Raw genomic sequence first — 23,067 nt, 5'->3', positions numbered from 1 at the left:
GCCAGTATCCCCCAGTTCTGTCCCAGTGCTCCTCTAACCTCCTCCCATTTCATCCCAGTCCCTTCCAGTGCTCCCCCACACCATTCCAGTTCATTCCAGTGCCTTTCCAGTGCTCCCCCAACCCCTCCCAGTTCATCTCAGTCCCTCCCAGTGCTGTCACTGTGCCTTCCCATACCCTCCCATTTCATCCCAGTCCCTTCCAGTGCTCCCCCACACCATTCCAGTTCATTCCAGTGCCTTTCCAGTGCTCCCCCAACCCCTCCCATTTCATCCCAGTCCCTTCCAGTGCTCCCCCACACCATTCCAGTTCATTCCAGTACCCTTCCAGTGCCTTCCCAGTGCTCCCCCAACCCCTCCCAGTTCATCTCAGTCCCTCCCAGTGCTGTCACTGTGCCTTCCCATACCCTCCCATTTCATCCCAGTCCCTTCCAGTGCTCCCCCACACCATTCCAGTTCATTCCAGTACCCTTCCAGTGCCTTTCCAGTGCTCCCCCAACCCCTCCCAGTTCATCTCAGTCCCTCCCATTTCATCCCAGTCCCTTCCAGTGCTCCCCCACACCATTCCAGTCCATTCCAGTACCCTTCCAGTGCTCCCCCAACCCCTCCCAGTTCATCTCAGTCCCTCCCAGTGCTGTCACTGTGCCTTCCTATACCCTCCCAGTTCATCCCAGTCCCTCCCAGTGCCGTCACTGTGTCTTCCCATACCCTCCCATTTCATCCCAGTCCCTCCCAGTGCTGTCACTGTGCCTTCCCATACCCTCCCATTTCATCCCAGTCCCTTCCAGTGCTCCCCCACACCATTCCAGTTCATTCCAGTACCCTTCCAGTGCCTTCCCAGTGCTCCCCTAACCCCTCCCAGTTCATCTCAGTCCCTCCCAGTGCTGTCACTGTGCCTTCCCATACCCTCCCATTTCATCCCAGTCCCTTCCAGTGCTCCCCCACACCATTCCAGTTCATTCCAGTACCCTTCCAGTGCCTTCCCAGTGCTCCCCTAACCCCTCCCAGTTCATCTCAATCCCTCCCAGTGCTGTCACTGTGCCTTCCCATACCCTCCCATTTCATCCCAGTCCCTTCCAGTGCTCCCCCACACCATTCCAGTTCATTCCAGTACCCCTCCAGTGCTCCCCCAACCCCTCCCATTTCATCCCAGTCCCTTCCAGTGCTGTCACTGTGCCTTCCCATACCCTCCCATTTCATCCCAGTCCCTTCCAGTGCTCCCCCACACCATTCCAGTTCATTCCAGTACCCTTCCAGTGCTCCCCCAACCCCTCCCAGTTCATCTCAGTCCCTCCCAGTGCTGTCACTGTGCCTTCCCATACCCTCCCATTTCATCCCAGTCCCTTCCAGTGCTCCCCCACACCATTCCAGTACCTTTCCACTGCTCCCCCAACCCCCTCCCAGTTCATCCCAGTCCCTCCCAGCACTGCAACCTCCAGCAGAGGCTTGGCTGAGCCAGTACCCCCCAGTTCCGTCCCAGTGCTCCTCTAACCTCCTCCCATTTCATCCCAGTCCCTTCCAGTGCTCCCCCACACCATTCCAGTTCATTCCAGTACCCTTCCAGTGCTCCCCCAACCCTCTCCCAGTTCATCCCAGTCCCTCCCAGTGCTGTCACTGTGCCTTCCCATACCCTCCCAGTTTATTCCAGTCCCTCCCAGTGCTGTCACTGTGCCTTCCCATACCCTCCCATTTCATCCCAGTCCCTTCCAGTGCTCCCCCACACCATTCCAGTTCATTCCAGTACCCTTCCAGTGCTCCCCCAACCCCTCCCAGTTCATCTCAGTCCCTCCCAGTGCTGTCACTGTGCCTTCCCATACCCTCCCATTTCATCCCAGTCCCTTCCAGTGCTCCCCCACACCATTCCAGTTCATTCCAGTACCCTTCCAGTGCCTTTCCAGTGCTCCCCCAACCCCTCCCAGTTCATCTCAGTCCCTCCCATTTCATCCCAGTCCCTTCCAGTGCTCCCCCACACCATTCCAGTCCATTCCAGTACCCTTCCAGTGCTCCCCCAACCCCTCCCAGTTCATCTCAGTCCCTCCCAGTGCTGTCACTGTGCCTTCCTATACCCTCCCAGTTCATCCCAGTCCCTCCCAGTGCCGTCACTGTGTCTTCCCATACCCTCCCATTTCATCCCAGTCCCTCCCAGTGCTGTCACTGTGCCTTCCCATACCCTCCCATTTCATCCCAGTCCCTTCCAGTGCTCCCCCACACCATTCCAGTTCATTCCAGTACCCTTCCAGTGCCTTCCCAGTGCTCCCCTAACCCCTCCCAGTTCATCTCAGTCCCTCCCAGTGCTGTCACTGTGCCTTCCCATACCCTCCCATTTCATCCCAGTCCCTTCCAGTGCTCCCCCACACCATTCCAGTTCATTCCAGTACCCTTCCAGTGCCTTCCCAGTGCTCCCCTAACCCCTCCCAGTTCATCTCAATCCCTCCCAGTGCTGTCACTGTGCCTTCCCATACCCTCCCATTTCATCCCAGTCCCTTCCAGTGCTCCCCCACACCATTCCAGTTCATTCCAGTACCCCTCCAGTGCTCCCCCAACCCCTCCCATTTCATCCCAGTCCCTTCCAGTGCTGTCACTGTGCCTTCCCATACCCTCCCATTTCATCCCAGTCCCTTCCAGTGCTCCCCCACACCATTCCAGTTCATTCCAGTACCCTTCCAGTGCTCCCCCAACCCCTCCCAGTTCATCTCAGTCCCTCCCAGTGCTGTCACTGTGCCTTCCCATACCCTCCCATTTCATCCCAGTCCCTTCCAGTGCTCCCCCACACCATTCCAGTACCTTTCCACTGCTCCCCCAACCCCCTCCCAGTTCATCCCAGTCCCTCCCAGCACTGCAACCTCCAGCAGAGGCTTGGCTGAGCCAGTACCCCCCAGTTCCGTCCCAGTGCTCCTCTAACCTCCTCCCATTTCATCCCAGTCCCTTCCAGTGCTCCCCCACACCATTCCAGTTCATTCCAGTACCCTTCCAGTGCTCCCCCAACCCTCTCCCAGTTCATCCCAGTCCCTCCCAGTGCTGTCACTGTGCCTTCCCATACCCTCCCAGTTTATTCCAGTCCCTCCCAGTGCTGTCACTGTGCCTTCCCATACCCTCCCATTTCATCCCAGTCCCTTCCAGTGCTCCCCCACACCATTCCAGTTCATTCCAGTACCCTTCCAGTGCTCCCCCAACCCCTCCCAGTTCATCTCAGTCCCTCCCAGTGCTGTCACTGTGCCTTCCCATACCCTCCCATTTCATCCCAGTCCCTTCCAGTGCTCCCCCACACCATTCCAGTTCATTCCAGTACCCTTCCAGTGCTCCCCCAACCCCTCCCAGTTCATCTCAGTCCCTCCCAGTGCTGTCACTGTGCCTTCCCATACCCTCCCAGTTCATCCCAGTCCCTCCCAGTGCTGTCACTGTGCCTTCCCATACCCTCCCAGTTCATCCCAGTCCCTCCCAGCTCTGCCGCCTCCAGCAAGGGCTGGGCTGAGCCACCCACAGCACTGAGTGGGAGGGGACAGCACTCAGCCTCTCCCAGGACATCCCACAGAAACAGGAATCTCCCTGGCACACAAAGACCTACGGAATTCCCACAGACAGTCTGAACTCTGCAATGACAAGGAACAGTGTTGTCATCAATGCAACGTCCTGGGGAGGGGTTGGGGTTTGTGACAACCACTGAGATGACAGAGGCGAGTCAAGGGTTTGATAAATGACTCAGGGAAGGAATTCACTGGAATACTCCAAATCCCAGTTTTAAAGAAAGTGGGATGTGCAGCTCTGCAGGAGCCAAGAGAGGAAATAAGATACTCAGCCTGTGCTGTGTCTGTTCTCTACAGCAACAGCAAGTGATGGGCTCCAACACAGGAATCCCAGGGGTACTTCCCTCTCCAATAGGAGCAGAGCACAGGAATTCCAGGGGTACTTCCCTCTCCAATAGGAGCAGAACACAGGAATTCCAGGGGTACTTCCCTCTCCAATGGGAGCAGAGCACAGGAATCCCAGGGGCAGTTCCCTCTGCAGAGCTGGGAGCAGAGCACAGGAATTCCAGGGGTAATTCCCTCTCCAATAGGAGCAGAGCACAGGAATCCCAGGGGTACTTCCCTCTCCAATAAGAGCAGAGCACAGGAATTCCAGGGGCAGTTCCCTGTGCAGAGCTGGGAGCAGAGCACAGGAATCCCAGGGGTAATTCCCTCTCCAATAGGAGCAAACACAGGAATCCCAGGGGTACTTCCCTCTCCAATAGGAACAGAACACAGGAATTCCAGGGGTACTTCCCTCTCCAATAGGAGCAGAGCACAGGAATTCCAGGGGTACTTCCCTCTCCAATGGGAGCAGAGAAGAGGAATTCCAGGGGCAGTTCCCTGTGCAGAGCTGGGAGCAGAACACAGGAATCCCAGGGGTACTTCCCTCTCCAATGGGAGCAGAACACAGGAATTCCAGGGGTAATTCCCTATCCAGTAGGAGCAGAACACAGGAATTCCAGGGGTAATTCCCTCTCCAATAGGAGCAGAACACAGGAATCCCAGGGGTACTTCCCTCTCCAATAGGAGCAGAACACAGGAATTCCAGGGGTACTTCCCTCTCCAATAGGAGCAGAACACAGGAATTCCAGGGGTACTTCCCTCTCCAATAGGAGCAGAACACAGGAATCCCAGGGGTACTTCCCTCTCCAATAGGAGCAGAGCACAGGAATCCCAGGGGTACTTCCCTCTCCAATGGGAGCAGAACACAGGAATTCCAGGGGCAGTTCCCTGTGCAGAGCTGGGAGCAGAACACAGGAATCCCAGGGGTACTTCCCTCTCCAATAGGAGCAGAACACAGGAATTCCAGGGGTACTTCCCTCTCCAATAGGAGCAGAGCACGGGAATTCCAGGGGTACTTCCCTCTCCAATAGGAGCAGAACACAGGAATCCCAGGGGTACTTCCCTCTCCAATGGGAGCAGAACACAGGAATTCCAGGGGCAGTTCCCTGTGCAGAGCTGGGAGCAGAACACAGGAATCCCAGGGGTACTTCCCTCTCCAATAGGAGCAGAACACAGGAATTCCAGGGGTACTTCCCTCTCCAATAGGAGCAGAGCACGGGAATTCCAGGGGTACTTCCCTCTCCAATAGGAGCAGAACACGGGAATTCCAGGGGTACTTCCCTCTCCAATAGGAGCAGAACACAGGAATCCCAGGGGTACTTCCCTCTCCAATAGGAGCAGAACACAGGAATCCCAGGGGTACTTCCCTCTCCAATAGGAGCAGAACACAGGAATCCCAGGGGTACTTCCCTCTCCAATAGGAGCAGAACACAGGAATCCCAGGGGTACTTCCCTCTCCAATAGGAGCAGAACACAGGAATTCCAGGGGTACTTCCCTCTCCAATAGGAGAAGAACACAGGAATCCCAGGGGTACTTCCCTCTCCAATAGGAGCAGAACACAGGAATTCCAGGGGTACTTCCCTCTCCAATAGGAGCAGAACACAGGAATCCCAGGGGTACTTCCCTCTCCAATAGGAACAGAACACAGGAATTCCAGGGGCAGTTCCCTCTGCAGAGCTGGGAGCAGAGCACAGGAATCCCAGGGGTAATTCCCTGTGCAGAGCTGGGAGCAGAACACAGGAATTCCAGGGGCAGTTCCCTCTCCAATAGGAGCAGAACACAGGAATTCCAGGGGCAGTTCCCTCTGCAGACCTGGGAGCAGAGCACAGGAATCCCAGGGGCAGTTCCCTCTCCAATAGGAGCAGAGCACAGGAATTCCAGGGGTACTTCCCTCTCCAGTAGGAGCAGAGCACAGGAATCCCAGGGGTACTTCCCTCTCCAGTAGGAGCAGAACACAGGAATTCCAGGGGCAGTTCCCTGTGCAGAGCTGGGAGCAGAACACAGGAATTCCAGGGGTACTTCCCTCTCCAATAGGAGCAGAGCACAGGAATCCCAGGGGTACTTCCCTCTCCAATGGGAGCAGAGCACAGGAATTCCAGGGGTACTTCCCTCTCCAATAGGAACAGAACACAGGAATTCCAGGGGTACTTCCCTCTCCAATAGGAGCAGAGCACAGGAATTCCAGGGGTACTTCCCTGTGCAGAGCTGGGAGCAGAGCACAGGAATCCCAGGGATACTTCCCTCTCCAATAGGAGCAGAACAGAGGAATTCCAGGGGTACTTCCCTCTCCAATAGGAGCAGAACACAGGAATTCCAGGGGCAGTTCCGTGTGCAGAGCTGAGAGCAGAACACAGGAATTCCAGGGGTACTTCCCTCTCCAATAGGAACAGAACACAGGAATGCCAGGGGTACTTCCCTCTCCAATAGGAGCAGAACACAGGAATCCCAGGGGTACTTCCCTCTCCAATAGGAGCAGAACACAGGAATTCCAGGGGCAGTTCCCTGTGCAGAGCTGGGAGCAGAGCACAGGAATTCCAGGGGTAATTCCCTCTCCAATAGGAGCAGAGCACAGGAGTTCCAGGGGTAATTCCCTCTGCAGACCTGGGAGCAGAACACAGGAATCCCAGGGGTACTTCCCTCTCCAATGAGAGCAGAACACAGGAATTCCAGGGGCAGTTCCCTGTGCAGACCTGGGAGCAGAGCACAGGAATTCCAGGGGTACTTCCCTCTCCAATAGGAGCAGAACACAGGAATTCCAGGGGCAGTTCCCTGTGCAGAGCTGGGAGCAGAACACAGGAATTCCAGGGGTACTTCCCTCTCCAATAGGAGCAGAACAGAGGAATTCCAGGGGCAGTTCCCTGTGCAGACCTGGGAGCAGAGCACAGGAATTCCAGGGGTACTTCCCTCTCCAATAGGAGCAGAACACAGGAATTCCAGGGGTACTTCCCTCTCCAATAAGAGCAGAACACAGGAATTCCAGGGGTACTTCCCTCTCCAATAGGAGCAGAGCACAGGAATTCCAGGGGTACTTCCCTCTCCAATAGGAGCAGAACAGAGGAATTCCAGGGGCAGTTCCCTGTGCAGAGCTGGGAGCAGAACACAGGAATGCCAGGGGTACTTCCCTCTCCAATGGGAGCAGAACACAGGAATTCCAGGGGTACATCCCTCTCCAATGGGAGCAGAACACAGGAATTCCAGGGGTACATCCCTCTCCAATGGGAGCAGAACACAGGAATTCCAGGGGCAGTTCCCTCTCCAATAGGAGCAGAGAAGAGGAATTCCAGGGGCACTTCCCTGTGCAGACCTGGGAGCAGAACACAGGAATTCCAGGGGTACTTCCCTCTCCAATAGGAGCAAAACACAGGAATTCCAGGGGCAGTTCCCTGTGCAGAGCTGGGAGCAGAGCACAGAAATTCCAGGGGTACTTCCCTCTCCAATAAGAGCAGAGCACAGGAATTCCAGGGGTACTTCCCTCTCCAATAGGAGCAGAACACAGGAATTCCAGGGGCAGTTCCCTGTGCAGAGCTGGGAGCAGAGCACAGGAATCCCAGGGGTACTTCCCTCTCCAGTAGGAGCAGAGCACAGGAATTCCAGGGGTACTTCCCTCTCCAATAGGAGCAGAACACAGGAATTCCAGGGGGAGTTTCCTCTGTAGACCTGGAAGCAGAGCACAGGAATTCCAGGGGTACTTCCCTCTCCAATAGGAGCAGAGCACAGGAATCCCAGGGGTACTTCCCTCTCCAATAGGAGCAGAACACAGGAATTCCAGGGGCAGTTCCCTGTGCAGACCTGGGAGCAGAACACAGGAATTCCAGGGGTACTTCCCTCTCCAATAGGAGCAGAGCACAGGAATCCCAGGGGTACTTCCCTCTCCAATAGGAGCAGAACACAGGAATCCCAGGGGTACTTCCCTCTCCAATAGGAGCAGAACACAGGAATTCCAGGGGCAGTTCCCTGTGCAGAGCTGGGAGCAGAACACAGGAATTCCAGGGGTACTTCTCTCTCCAATAGGAACAGAGAAGAGGAATTCCAGGGGCAGTTCCCTGTGCAGAGCTGGGATCAGAGCACAGGAATTCCAGGGGTACTTCCCTCTCCAACAGGAGCAGAACACAGGAATTCCAGGGGTACTTCCCTCTCCAATTGGAGCAGAGCACAGGAATTCCAGGGGCAGTTCCCTCTGCAGACCTGGGAGCAGAACACAGGAATTCCAGGGGTACTTCCCTCTCCAGTAGGAGCAGAACACAGGAATTCCAGGGGTACTTCCCTCTCCAATAGGAGCAGAGCACGGGAATTCCAGGGGCAGTTCCCTGTGCAGAGCTGGGAGCAGAGCACGGGAATTCCAGGGGTAATTCCCTCTCCAATAGGAGCAGAGCACAGGAATTCCAGGGGCAGTTCCCTTTCCAATAGGAGCAGAACTCAGGAATTCCAGGGGCAGTTCCCTGTGCAGAGCTGGGAGCAGAGCACAGGAATCCCAGGGGTAATTCCCTCTCCAATAGGAGCAAACACAGGAATTCCAGGGGTACTTCCCTCTCCAATAGGAGCAGAACACAGGAATTCCAGGGGTACTTCCCTCTCCAGTAGGAGCAGAGAAGAGGAATTCCAGGGGTACTTCCCTCTCCAATGGGAGCAGAGCACAGGAATTCCAGGGGTACTTCCCTCTCCAATAGGAGCAGAGCACAGGAATTCCAGGGGCATTTCCCTGTGCAGAGCTGGGAGCAGAACACAGGAATTCCAGGGGTAATTCCCTCTCCAATGGGAGCAGAGCACAGGAATTCCAGGGGTAATTCCCTCTCCAATAGGAACAGAACACAGGAATCCCAGGGGTACTTCCCTCTCCAATAGGAGCAGAGCACAGGAATCCCAGGGGTACTTCCCTCTCCAATAGGAGCAGAGAAAAGGAATTCCAGGGGCAGTTCCCTCTGCAGAGCTGGGAGCAGAGCACAGGAATTCCAGGGGTACTTCCCTCTCCAATGGGAGCAGAGCACAGGAATCCCAGGGGTACTTCCCTCTCCAATGGGAGCAGAGAAGAGGAATTCCAGGGGTACTTCCCTCTCCAATGGGAGCAGAACACAGGAATTCCAGGGGTAATTCCCTCTCCAATAGGAGCAGAACACAGGAATCCCAGGGGCAGTTCCCTGTGCAGAGCTGGGAGCAGAACACAGGAATCCCAGGGATACTTCCGTCTCCAATGGGAGCAGAGAAGAGGAATTCCAGGGGCAGTTCCCTGTGCAGAGCTGGGAGCAGAACACAGGAATTCCAGGGGTAATTCCCTCTCCAATAGGAGCAGAACACAGGAATCCCAGGGGTACTTCCCTATCCAATAGGAGCAGAACACAGGAATTCCAGGGGCAGTTCCCTGTGCAGAGCTGGGAGCAGAACACAGGAATTCCAGGGGCAGTTCCCTCTGCAGAGCTGGGAGCAGAACACAGGAATTCCAAGGGCAGTTCCCTGTGCAGAGCTGGGAGCAGAACACAGGAATTCCAGGGGTACTTCCCTCTCCAATGGGAGCAGAACACAGGAATTCCAGGGGCAGTTCCCTGTGCAGAGCTGGGAGCAGAACACAGGAATTCCAGGGGTACTTCCCTCTCCAATAGGAGCAGAGCACAGGAATCCCAGGGGTACTTCCATCTCCAATAGGAGCAGAACAGAGGAATTCCAGGGGTACTTCCCTTTCCAATAGGAGCAGAACACAGGAATTCCAGGGGTAATTCCCTCTCCAATGGGAGCAGAACACAGGAATTCCAGGGGTACTTCCCTCTCCAATAGGAGCAGAACACAGGAATTCCAGGATCAGTTCCCTGTGCAGAGCTGGGAGCAGAGCACAGGAATTCCAGGGGTACTTCCCTCTCCAATAGGAGCAGAACACAGGAATTCCAGGGGCAGTTCCCTCTCCAGTAGGAGCAGAACACAGGAATTCCAGGGGTACTTCCCTGTGCAGAGCTGGGAGCAGAACACAGGAATTCCAGGGGCAGTTCCCTGTGCAGAGCTGGGAGCAGAGCACAGGAATCCCAGGGGTACTTCCCTCTCCAATAGGAGCAGAACACAGGAATTCCAGGGGCAGTTCCCTCTCCAATAGGAGCAGAGCACAGGAATTCCAGGGGTAATTCCCTCTCCAATAGGGACAGAACACAGGAATTCCAGGGGCAGTTCCCTCTCCAATAGGGACAGAACACAGGAATTCCAGGGGCAGTTCCCTCTCCAATAGGGACAGAACACAGGAATTCCAGGGGTACTTCCCTCTCCAATGGGAGCAGAACACAGGAATTCCAGGGGTACTTCCCTCTCCAGTAGGAGCAGAACACAGGAATCCCAGGGGTACTTCCCTCTCCAATAGGAGCAGAGCAGAGGAATTCCAGGGGTACTTCCCTCTCCAATGGGAGCAGAGCACAGGAATTCCAGGGGTACTTCCCTCTCCAATAGGAGCAGAACACAGGAATTCCAGGGGCAGTTCCTAAAGTAAACAATTTTTGGCAGAGAGAAAGGACTTCACCAACCAGCTTATGACGTTTATAGTGAAGACCTTTATTACCCAAAGCACACAGTTTATATGGGGGTAGGACTACAGCTTATTGGCTATAAGAGTTACACACCACCACAGCAGATACTTCAATTGGTTAAAGCCTCTCTCTCACAAGTCCCATGTTTATATTATTTCATCCTGGCTCTTTTCCTGCCCCTGCAGAGTCCTGTGAATTCCTACTCTGGGAATTCTTGGGGAGTAACCTCCTCCCTATCAGCCACCAGCAGCTGAGCTCTTTGCTGCCTCTGGCTGACAGCTGAGTCTCACAGGGGTTTTCTACAGTAACCTCCTCCCTACCAGCCACCAACAGCTGAGCTCCTTGCTGCCTCTGGCTGAGAGCTGAGTCTCACAGGGGTTTTCTACAGTAACCTCCTCCCTACCAGCCACCAACAGCTGAGCTCTTTGCTGCCTCTGGCTGAGAGCTGAGTCTCACAGGGGTTTTCTACAGTAACCTCCTCCCTACCAGCCACCAACAGCTGAGCTCTTTGCTGCCTCTGGCTGAGAGCTCAGTCTCACAGGGGTTTTCTACAGTAACCTCCTCCCTACCAGCCACCACCAGCAGCTGAGCTCTTTGCTGCCTCTGGCTGATAGCTGAGTCTCACAGGGGTTTTCTACAGTAACCTCCTCCCTACCAGCCAGCAGCAGCAGCTGAGCTCTTTGCTGCCTCTGGCTGAGAGCTGAGTCTCACAGGGGTTTTCTACAGTAACCTCCTCCCTACCAGCCAGTAGCAGCAGCATCTGAGCTCTTTGCTGCCTCTGGCTGAGAGCTGAGTCTCACAGGGGTTTTCTACAGTAACCTCCTCCCTACCAGCCACCAACAGCTGAGCTCTTTGCTGCCTCTGGCTGATAGCTCAGTCTCACAGGGATTTTCTACAGTAACCTCCTCCCTACCAGCCACCACCAGCTGAGCTCTTTGCTGCCTCTGGCTGACAGCTGAGTCTCACAGGGGTTTTCTACAGTAACCTCCTCCCTATCAGCCACCAGCAGCTGAGCTCTTTGCTGCCTCTGGCTGACAGCTGAGTCTCACAGGGGTTTTCTACAGTAACCTCCTCCCTACCAGCCAGCAGGAGCAGCTGAGCTCTTTGCTGCCTCTGGCTGACAGCTGAGTCTCACAGGGGTTTTCTACAGTAACCTCCTCCCTACCAGCCACCAACAGCTGAGCTCTTTGCTGCTTCTGGCTGAGAGCTCAGTCTCACAGGGGTTTTCTACAGTAACCTCCTCCCTATCAGCCACCAACAGCTGAGCTCTTTGCTGCCTCTGGCTGAGAGCTGAGTCTCACAGGGGTTTTCTACAGTAACCTCCTCCCTACCAGCCACCAACAGCTGAACTCTTTGCTGCCTCTGGCTGAGAGCTGAGTCTCACAGGGGTTTTCTACAGTAACCTCCTCCCTACCAGCCACCAACAGCTGAGCTCTTTGCTGCTTCTGGCTGAGAGCTGAGTCTCACAGGGGTTTTCTACAGTAACCTCCTCCCTATCAAGCACCAGCAGCTGAGCTCTTTGCTGCCTCTGGCTGAGAGCTGAGTCTCACAGGGGTTTTCTACAGTAACCTCCTCCCTACCAGCCACCAACAGCTGAGCTCTTTGCTGCTTCTGGCTGACAGCTGAGTCTCACAGGGGTTTTCTACAGTAACCTCCTCCCTACCAGCCACCAACAGCTGAGCTCTTTGCTGCTTCTGGCTGACAGCTGAGTCTCACAGGGGTTTTCTACAGTAACCTCCTCCCTATCAGCCACCAACAGCTGAGCTCTTTGCTGCCTCTGGCTGACAGCTGAGTCTCACAGGGGTTTTCTACAGTAACCTCCTCCCTATCAAGCACCACCACCAGCAGCTGAGCTCTTTGCTGCCTCTGGCTGAGAGCTGAGTCTCACAGGGGTTTTCTACAGTAACCTCCTCCCTACCAGCCAGCAGCAGCAGCTGAGCTCTTTGCTGCCTCTGGCTGAGAGCTGAGTCTCACAGGGGTTTTCTACAGTAACCTCCTCCCTACCAGCCAGCAGCAGCAGCTGAGCTCTTTGCTGCCTCTGGCTGAGAGCTGAGTCTCACAGGGGTTTTCTACAGTAACCTCCTCCCTACCAGCCACCAACAGCTGAGCTCTTTGCTGCCTCTGGCTGAGAGCTGAGTCTCACAGGGATTTTCTACAGTAACCTCCTCCCTATCAGCCACCAACAGCTGAGCTCTTTGCTGCCTCTGGCTGACAGCTGAGTCTCACAGGGGTTTTCTACAGTAACCTCCTCCCTACCAGCCAGCAGGAGCAGCTGAGCTCTTTGCTGCCTCTGGCTGACAGCTGAGTCTCACAGGGGTTTTCTACAGTAACCTCCTCCCTACCAGCCACCACCAGCTGAGCTCTTTGCTGCTTCTGGCTGAGAGCTCAGTCTCACAGGGGTTTCTACAGTAACCTCCTCCCTACCAGCCACCAACAGCTGAGCTCTTTGCTGCTTCTGGCTGAGAGCTCAGTCTCACAGGGGTTTTCTACAGTAACCTCCTCCCTATCAAGCACCAACAGCTGAGCTCCTTGCTGCCTCTGACTGACAGCTGAGTCTCACAGGGGTTTTCTACAGTAACCTCCTCCTCACCAGCCACCAACAGCTGAGCTCTTTGCTGCCTCTGGCTGAGAGCTGAGTCTCACAGGGGTTTTCTACAGTAACCTCCTCCCTACCAGCCACCAACAGCTGAGCTCTTTGCTGCCTCTGGCTGATAGCTCAGTCTCACAGGGGTTTCTACAGTAACCTCCTCCCTACCAGCCAGCAGCAGCAGCTGAGCTCTTTGCTGCCTCTGGCTGATAGCTGAGTCTCACAGGGGTTTTCTACAGTAACCTCCTCCCTACCAGCCAGCAGGAGCAGCTGAGCTCTTTGCTGCCTCTGGCTGAGAGCTCAGTCTCACAGGGGGTTTCTACAGTAACCTCCTCCCTACCAGCCACCACCAGCTGAGCTCTTTGCTGCTTCTGACTGACAGCTGAGTCTCACAGGGGTTTTCTACAGTAACCTCCTCCCTACCAGCCACCAACAGCTGAGCTCTTTGCTGCCTCTGGCTGACAGCTGAGTCTCACAGGGGTTTTCTACAGTAATCTCCTCCCTATCAGCCACCACCAGCTGAGCTCTTTGCTGCCTCTCGCTGAGAGCTGAGTCTCACAGGGGTTTTCTACAGTAACCTCCTCCCTACCAGCCACCACCAGCTGAGCTCTTTGCTGCCTCTGGCTGAGAGCTGAGTCTCACAGGGGTTTTCTACAGTAACCTCCTCCCTACCAGCCACCAACAGCTGAGCTCTTTGCTGCTTCTGGCTAATAGCTCAGTCTCACAGGGGTTTTCTACGGATCTGAATTGCTCACTTTTGGTTTTACTGTAACAACAAATCCCCTTTCTTTGTTTTGAGCAATTCAGATTTACAGCATTGACTTGTGAAGTGAGTCCACAACACACTACAACAGGCAAAGCAATAGAACTAAGGCAAGTACAGTGATTAAAACAATTGTTAGCCCTTCTTTCAGAAAATTGAATAACCAAGATTAAATCTCAGCCTTTTCAACCAAATATCAAAAGCAGATGATGTTACCATTGGCTTTTTCATACAGCCTTTTAGCCATCTTAAATCTGCATGAAAAGACACTGAATGATCTGACAAATTCATGCAGCACATCCCTCAAATTCCTCAAAACTGAGGCCTGGAGCTAAAAGCTGTGCTGAAAGCAAAGAAAATTAAAAGCAACTCCTTTATTTTGCAATAATGCAGCCTAATGCATACTTCAATCAGTGGTAAGTCAAGGCATCTACATTCCACAGGTGGTTTTTTGGTCTTTAAAGATGCATCCATCAGTCATGTCAGACATCAGAGAATAGACACATGCTGGCATCTTGGCAATTCTTTGTGGTTGTGCCACAGAAATAGCAACAGCACTTCAGCAGGGGCCTTTAGGAGAAGGCTACTGCATCTGTGACAGCAGCACCTCAGCTTGGCCCTTGGCTGAAAGCTGCTGTACCTGATGGGAACTGCAGCACAACTGTCACCACCAAAAAATTCACCAAAAATATTCTGTGCTGGTTTAAAGGTGAACCAGCAGGGGAAATGAACTCACCACGAGAGAGATTATAAGTCAGAGCTAAAATTTAATAATAATATTACAATAACAACACTGACACACAAGGGAAATTGCTTTCAACTCACAAAACCCCAGCAGTATAACCCAGTGTCCTGGGGCACAAACCCAAGGGGGTTTGTTTGCCCTTGTGCTGAGACCCCTGTGGTTCCCCCAAGTCCAGAGCAAAAGGAAAAGAAAAACCTGTTGGTGCAGGCGAGGGCTGTGGTCTGGGCGAGAGCGGGGATCTCCTGCTGTCGAGGTCCTGCTGCTGCTCTGGATCCGACGAGAGGTTCCCGAGGTCTTCTTACCCACCCCTTATGTACCCTCAGGGAGCACCCAGTCCCTCCCCCTGGGCGGGGACTCACACAATGGGTGATTAACTCTGGGAGCCAGGGGGTGTTGAGCTGTTGATGGCCCATTAGCAGCTCCGCCCCCCTCAGGCTGGGTGTGAAGGTGATAATGGCTCCCTGGGCAGCTGCTGCTAATGCCCCATTGTCCTTGGGGAATGAATAGAGGGGGTGGAATACACAGGTTTGATCACCCCACACAGGGTTAGCTGGTCCCTCCTGCTGAACTAGGACAGTCATGCTTAGCTTTTGCAAAATGATGAACTAATTTTTCAGGTAGTACTAACTGATTTATATTATTATTACTATTATTATTATTACTATTATTATTATTTTATTATTATTCTTATTATTATCATCATCATTATTATTATTATTGTTAATAATAATAATAATAATAGTAGTAGTAGTAGTCATAGTCGTAGTAATATGAATATTATTATTATAAATATTATTACTAATATTATTAATATTATTACTAGTATTATTACTACTACGACTACAACTACTACTACTACTACTACTACCAATAATAATAATAATAATAATAATACTAATACTAATACTCTATTATTAGTAATCTGATCCTTGATACACTGTGTGCCAGATTTCTTATTTTTGGTACTAGGGCTCCTGTTTGAGCTTTACATTTTTAGAAGCTTGTCTTGCTTTAGCATTAGTTTTTATGTCACTTCCTTTTTCAACACTGTTGCCTCTTTGTTTTTATTTTCTTTTTTTTCAGTTGTGCTGGTTTGAAGGTGAACCAGCAGGGGAAATGAACTCACCACGAGAGAGATTGTAAGTCAGAGCTAAAATTTAATAATAATATTACAATAACAACACTGACACACAAGGGAAATTGCTTTCAACTCACAAAACCCCAGCAGTATAACCCAGTGTCCTGGGGCACAAACCCAAGGGGGTTTGTTTGCCCTTGTGCTGAGACCCCTGTGGTTCCCCCAAGTCCAGAGCAAAAGGAAAAGAATAACCTGTTGGTGCAGGCGAGGGCTGTGGTCTGGGCGAGAGCGGGGATCTCCTCCTGTCGAGGTCCTGCTGCTGCTCTGGATCCGACGAGAGGTTCCTGAGGTCTTCTTACCCACCACTTATGTACCCTCAGGGAGCACCCAGTCCCTCCCCCTGGGCGGGGACTCACCCAATGGGTGATTAACTCTGGGAGTCAGGGGGGTTTTTTTGGACCGTTGATGGCCCATTGGCAGCTCCACCCCCCCCTCAGGCTGGGTGTGAAGGTGATAATGGCTCCCTGGGCAGCTGCTGCTAATGGCCCATTGACCTTGGGGAATGAATAGAGGGGGTGGAATACACAGCTTTGATCACCCCCACACAGGGTTAGCTGGTCCCTCCTGCTGAACTAGGACATCAGTACATAATGAACACTTCTGATGGGAGTTGTGGTGCTTCTAACAATTGCAGAATTTCTTCAACATCTTTTCTTTGTGCAGTTAAAAGTCCTCTTTTCTTTCTAAAATCTCTGTGAGCATGGACGGTACCAGAGATATATTTATCGTCACTTCAGATGTCTCTTTAGAAAGAAAATGCATCTTCTGGGATGGGGCTGGACCCTTTCTGAGGCATTGCCTGAAGTCTTCATCTCTGTTCTGGGGACTTGAAATCCCTGGCACGCTCTCCAAACTGCTCCAGAGATGTTTCCAGAGAATATTTCCTTCTTTCTGTCATTCCAGGATCGTGCTGAATCTACCTCAGACTCCTGCCAGGCTTCTCCTGGAGTCCTGAACTCTGGTTTTGGGATCTGAAATCCTGTGTGTCAGCCCCAGCCTCCTCTAAGGCAGGTACCCAAGATGAGTTTTCTTCCTTTGTAGTTACTGCACCTTCCAGCATCTACCTGAGACTCCTCCCAGGCCTCTCCTGGAGTATTTTCCCAACTCCCCAATGGAGCTGAGATGCCAAAGAGCAGCCCCAGAGGTGCAGGGCAGCTGCCCAAGGTGATGGCAGGACAGAGGGAGCTGTGCAGGCCTGGAGGGGCACAGGGGTTTGCCCTGTGCTGGCTCAGGAGCAGCTGGATGTGCCTCCTGCTGTGCCGGGGGGTGTGTGTGTGTGCCCTGCTGGGCACAGTGAGGAGCAGCTGCAGCTGCCCCTTGTGCCAGGGCTGTGTCTGCCTTTGCTGCTGGACACAGAGAGGCCAATTGGGCTCCTCCTGTGGCGCCAGGGGTGCCAGGGGCCCTGAATTGCCCTCTGTGCTGCTGCCGGGCAGGGCTGGCTGGTTCTGTGTGTGTGACAGTGTGCCCTGGGCCCTGCCGAGTCACAATGTCCCCTGGATTCCAGGAGGCCCTGCAGTGTCACAGTATCCCCTGGGTTACAGGAGGCCCTGCAGTGTCACAGTGTGGTCTGGGTTACAGCAGGCCCTGCAGTGTCACAGTGTCCCCTTGGGTTCCAGGAGGCCCTGCAGTGTCACAGTGTCCCCTGGGTTCCATGAGGCCCTCCTGTGTCACAGTGGCCCCTGGGAACCCTCAGGACTGGCATTTATGTCCCTTGCAATATTGAGGCACTTTGGGGCACCAAAACAGAAGGAAGAGATTGAGCCATTGCAGAGTGTCCAGGAGAGGCAACCAAGATGGGCAAGGGCCTGCAGGGGAAAGGTGTGAGGAGCAGCTGAGGGCACTTGGTGTGTTCAGCTGCACAAGAGGAGACTGAGGAGACATCTCATTGCAGGTACAACTTCCTGGGCAGGGCCAGAGGAGGGGCAGGCACTGATCTCTGCTCTGTGGGGACCAGGGGCAGCACCCAGGGAGTGGCCTGCAGTTGAGTCAGGGCAGAATCAGGTTGGACCTTCCAAAGAGGTTCTTCCCCCAGAGGGTGGTCGGCACTGAACAGGCTCCCCAGGGCAGTGGGCACAGCCCCAAGGCTGCCAGAGCTCCAGGAGTGTTTGGATGATGCTCTGGGGCACAGGATGTGACTCTTGGGAATGGGCCTGGGCAGGGCTTAGGATTGGACTCCACGATCCTTGGGGTCCCTTCCCCCTCAGCACATTCTGGCATTCTGTGACACCAGCTGGGCTGATCCCAGTGTACAAGGAGTCCCTTACCCACCCAAATACTGTGGATTCTCCCTGTGTGGAGAGGGGTCCCATCCCCACCCCAGCAGGTCTGGAGGAAGGGGAGACACCCTCCTACAGGTAAGATGTCCATGAAATGTGGGTCCCCCACAAAGCCATTTCTAACACCACAGAATGAGGGATTATAACCCCGCTCAGCCCACAATGGAGTCAGGGGGTCACTGCAACCCCAGAATGAGGGGGGGGGGACTCCCAAGCACCATTTAGAACCTGTAAAATAAGTTTAAAACAGCACGATTTTTCTGTCAATATGGTCATCTCATTCCTCCCGATTGAAAGTGTTTCAACTCAGCCCAAGAAAAAGAGGAGCAAAACCCTCAAAAGATATTTAAAGCCCCCTGAACAGCTGCAAAGCAGCAGGCTCCCCTCAGAAAGAGCTCCCTGTGTCCCTCTCTGTGGGTTCCCACTCCAAGTGCTGATGTCACATGTCCCTCACACACCCTCACAGTACCCCCCTCAGGATAGGAGGGCACAACAGAAGCTCCCTCAGTTTTTCCACACACCCCATCTCATGTTTCCCAAATCCCATCCCATTCCCCTTCAAGTCCCATCCCAACCCTCCCAATTTGCATCCAAACCCTCCCAATTTTACCCCATCTTCCCTGGATTTGTAGCATCCCTTCTCCTGCTGGTGACTCCCGCTAAGTGGGTTCAAATTGGATTAAACCATTTTGGGATGGGATTGAGTCATTTCAAGTTGGCATGGAGCCATTTTGGGGTGAGATTGATGTGTTATGAGCTGACAGATCAATCCCTCTCAGATATTGGACTGCAAAATGATGGAGAAATATCAGTCGGTCTGGACACCTCCAGTTTTTGAGAAAAAAAAAACAAATCCCCACAGAACCCTGAAATCTTCCTGAATATCTGTTTGATCCCCAAATTCCTGCCCGAATTCCCAAGAGAATGATGGAAATTTAGATGTCTTTGTTAGATCTCTTTATTTAAACTTCAATTTCAGGTGATTTTAAGAGATGAAGATGAATCAAATAAAATATTTAAAAAAACCTACAAAAACCCCGAATCATGTGAATGTATATGGGGTTGAGTTGGGTGGCCTTTAGAGAATTAGAATTATAGAATTATTTAGTTTGGAAAATATCTCAAACGCCATTCAGGACTGCTTTTGGCCACCTGAAGAACTAAGTGAGAGCAGGGGAGATTTTTATGTTCAAAAGTCAGCAAATCCCCCTTCCCAATGAATTTCACACATCAGTCTCTGTCCCCACGTGGGATGGTTCTGACTTAGTAAAATGCCAATTAAGCATTTCAGAGGAAAAGTCCTTCTTCCTCCACCACCCTCCTCCCACCCCAAAAAAACCCCAACAAACAAACAACAGACCATAGTTCAGTAGATTATGGTATATTAAACAGAATAGAGAGAAAAAGTAAAACCCAAATAAAATACAAACTACACACTAAGAATAAAAGGTAGGAAGAGAAATAAGAAAAAAATTCTACTTCCCTAGAAAAGATAATAAACTGCTGGAGGGCCTTGGTCTCTCCCCAGGAGCTCTGACCTTCACCCCAAGTCTTTGCTCATCCAGCAGGAAGAAGAAGGAAGACCCCTCCTCCCACTCTTTTTCTATCTGTGATGACATCAGAATATGGTAGGCAATATCATTGGTCTGTAGAAGTCAACTGGCCTGACCTGGTTCAAGTCAGCTGATTGTCCAAGGCCTGCACTAGAAAACAAAGCCTAAATCTGGGCCTAACTAAACCCATCACACCATGGATGTTCCTCCCCCTTTGTGAATTCAAGTGCCCACAGAGAACCAGGATGATGAGGAGAACACCAGCCAGGTGTGTTCCTAACGTGGATCACTGGGAATGTGGTTCAGCAGTTCTGTTCAAAATGTGGCTCTGCTGGTCAGTGATGGAGTTGGAGCAGCAGACAAAGCTCTTCCCACATTTGGGGCACGCACAGGGCTTCCCTTACTGGTGGGTGCGTTGGTGTCTGGTCAAGTTGGAGCTGTCGCTGAAGCTCTTCCCGCACTCGTCACAGCTGTATGGCCGCTCTCCAGTGTGGATACGACGGTGGGTGATGAGGTTGGAGTTGCGGTTGAATCTCTTCCCGCAGTCAGTGCAGTGGAAAGGCCTCTCCCCGGTGTGTATGCGCTGATGCCTGAGGAGAAGTGAGCTGGTCTGAAACCTCTTCCCACACTCGGAACACTCGTAGGGCCTCTCCCCAGTGTGGTTCATGTGGTGGATGACAAGCTCAGAGTTCTGCCTAAAGCTTTTCCCACACTCCCCACAAAGAAAAGGCCTCGCTCCTGTGTGGATACGCCGGTGAGCTGTAAGGTTGGACTTGTCATTGAATCTCCTCCCGCAGTCGGTGCAGCAGAAGGGCCTCTCCCCCGTGTGTGTGCGCTGATGGACGAGGAGATTGGAGCTGGTCCGACACCTCTTCCCACATCGAGTACACTCATAGGGATATTCCCCAGTGTGGATGCTCTTGTGTCTTTTAAGGTTGGATCTGCGATTGAAGCTCTTCCCACATTCCTCACATGTGTAAGGCCATTCCCCAGTGTGGATGTGCTGATGACGAATCAGATCTGAGCTCTGGCTGAAGCTCTTCTCACATTCCAAGCACTTGTAGCGCTTCTCCCTTCTCTGAAGCTGCTGCTGCACCACCAGGTCAGAGTTCTGGCTCAATCTTTGACTGCCTTCCCCAGACATGTTGGGTGTTTCCTCCTCGGATGTCTCTTGGCTCGGTTTGCAGCTCCTCTTCCTGTGGGATCGCCGTGACTTTTCCTCCCCAGTGACTTCCTGTACCACGGCACGGTTCAAAACAGCCTCTGCTGTGAAGTTCTGCCCGGGGGATTTGTCCTTCATGCTCTCCATGCTCAGCTCGGGGCCTGGGGCAGGAAGGAACAAGGACACTCAGGGCATTTGCCTCCGGCCCACAGGGAAGGCCAAGGACATCCCTCCAAACCCCGCCCTGGCAGGATGGCATCGGCAGTGGGGTTGTCCTGCAGCCGGGGCCATGCTGGACTAGAAGATGCAGCACAAGAGAGGGGCAAAGGGGCACTGACTTCCTCCTCACCTGCCTGGGGCTCCCGGGGCATCTTCATCTTCCTCGCAGCCTCTTCCTGCATCTTGTCAAGGTTTGGAAAGGAGAATTCCTGGTCTGGGGTAAAAGACCAACATGTTAGCATGTTGGTTGGGGGTTCCTACTCTCAAATCTATCTCTAGAAAGACACCAGTATCTCAGTTTGAGATAATTTCCAAAGGGGAGTCATCGTGGAGAGAAGTCTCCTGCCCAGGATTCCCTACTCAGGTTTCTGCAATGCAGAGAAAGTGAACAAATACATCTAAATGTAAGGGGTGAAAACTCCAACACTTTACCAAGAAGATATGCTAAAAACAACTCATAAACTGGGCTAAACAACTCAGGAGGAGAAACTTCCCAAGCCCAGCCCACTCTGTCCAGTCAAGTTAGCGCCCAGCCTCCCCCGCCCATAAAACACACATGGCCACAGCACAGAGACAGAATGGCCCCCCTTCCATAGGATTCACCTTCCCCACACCCCAAAACCCTGGCAGGAACCTTGAGAGTCAGCACTGCAGTCAGGCTGTGCTGCTGGGACAGGCAGTCAAACCAGTGGTCCTCACCCAGTGGTGTCTGTGGTCCTGTCCCAGTGGTGGTCACAGCTCAGATCCTTCCAGAGGGTGGTGGAAGCCCCAAGTGGGGAGGTGTGCTGGTTTAAAGGTAAACTGGCAGGAGAAATGAACACAACACAAAGGAGATTATAAGTCAGAGTTATAACTTAATGACAATATTTCAAGAAATGCAATGGCAGAAAGAGAAAAATGGGTTTTAACCTAAAAAACCCCAGCAGTATAAACCAGCCCCCTGGGGCACAAGCACAAAGGGGTTTGTTAGACCCTGTGCTGAACCCTGTGTGGCTCCCCCAATTCCAAAGAAAAAGTCCAAAGTGGCAAACCTGTTGGTGCAGCTGGCAGTTGCAGTCTGGTGGAGAGTGGTGGTCACAGGCTGGTTGAAGGTGGTGGTCTCCTCCTGTCGAGGTGTTGGTCCTCCTCTCAATCCAACGAATTGTCCCCTGAGTTCTTCCCCCAAGATATGTACCCCAGGGAGCAGCCAGTCCCTCCCCCTGAGCGGGGAGTCACACAATGGGTGATTAACTCTGTAAGTCAGGGGTATTTTGGAACCCTTGATGGCCCATTAGAAGCCACGCCCCCTCAGGCTGGGTGTCAAGGTGCTAACGACTCCCTGCAGGGGAGTTATCCCAGCTCTTATCTCACAGATGTCTTTCCCACCCAGCTCCCAGCCTGAGGGGTCAGCTGTGCCCTGGGCAGCTGCTGCAAATGCTCCATTGTTAACAGTTTTTGGGAAATGAAGAGGGGGTGTGGAATACACAGCTTTGATCATCCACACAGGGATAAACTGGTCCCACCTACTAAACTAGGACATGTAAGACAATTTTTAATTTTTTATTTAAAATTTTCAGGTACACAATGAGCAGCATCAGCCAAGTTTTCTAATTGACTGAGGAGCCCTTTTCCTAAAATGTGCTCATCTGAGAGAGTTTCAAATCCCTCATTTTTGATTTAGTTTTATGGAATGATTCTCATTCAATTAGATGCTTTTTTTAGGCCATCACCTACAGAATTGCTGTTGTGAATTATATTGATTATAGGAAAGCAGAAGAGAAGTAAATGGAAAGGAGAAATGAGAGCAAAAGTTATTTCTTTCTTTCAGTCTTCTCTGAATTTTTTATACTAGTTTTCTCTTTTTGTGGAAGGGTTCAGTGTCCTCCCTCCTGTGAGGGAAGGTAAACATTAAACAATAAAATTATTCTGGCTGAGCAAAGGCAGAAGTGCAAGACCAAGCCTCAGCCTGCTGAGAGCTGAGGTTTGGCATTGGCTGCCTCAGAATTCCAGAGAGAAAATAAGAACAATGATAATTTTAGGGTGGGATTGAGCCATTTTCAGTAGGATAGAGCTGCTTTGAGGAGAGAGATCAACCCTTCTCATCTTTTGGGGTGCAAAGCTGGCAGAGACTGGAATGTTGATGGTTCAGGGCTCCAACACTCTCCAGCTGCAAAAGCAGTGGGTGCTTTGCTACCCATGGGCAAAGGAACCACCCAGAACCAGAGGGGAACACCCACCCGTGGAGGGGACAGGCTGGGCCTGGATCCAGGGAAGGAAAGTGGGATTTTTATGCTTTTATATC

General features: G+C 52.5%; 2 protein-coding genes across 2 annotated transcripts in view; one reads left to right on the top strand and one right to left on the bottom strand.

The window, feature by feature from the left end:
- The window catches only part of LOC139684162 (uncharacterized), a 1,455,962-nt gene that overhangs the window by 966,293 nt on the left and 466,602 nt on the right, over positions 1–23,067 (top strand). Inside the window, 1 exon segment of the mRNA XM_071579763.1 lies at positions 21,433–21,439. Within this exon segment, the coding sequence (XP_071435864.1) occupies positions 21,433–21,439 (7 nt within the window).
- The window catches only part of LOC139684161 (uncharacterized), a 1,434,678-nt gene that overhangs the window by 1,006,441 nt on the left and 405,170 nt on the right, over positions 1–23,067 (bottom strand). Inside the window, 1 exon segment of the mRNA XM_071579762.1 lies at positions 19,810–20,442. Coding sequence (XP_071435863.1) covers positions 19,810–20,442 — 633 coding nt within the window.

The sequence above is a fragment of the Pithys albifrons genome, chromosome 33 (assembly GCF_047495875.1).
Source record: "Pithys albifrons albifrons isolate INPA30051 chromosome 33, PitAlb_v1, whole genome shotgun sequence".
Classification (NCBI taxonomy): domain Eukaryota; kingdom Metazoa; phylum Chordata; class Aves; order Passeriformes; family Thamnophilidae; genus Pithys; species Pithys albifrons.
The sequence above is the reverse complement of the archived record's forward strand: the minus strand, read 5'-3'. Positions and strand labels throughout refer to the sequence as shown.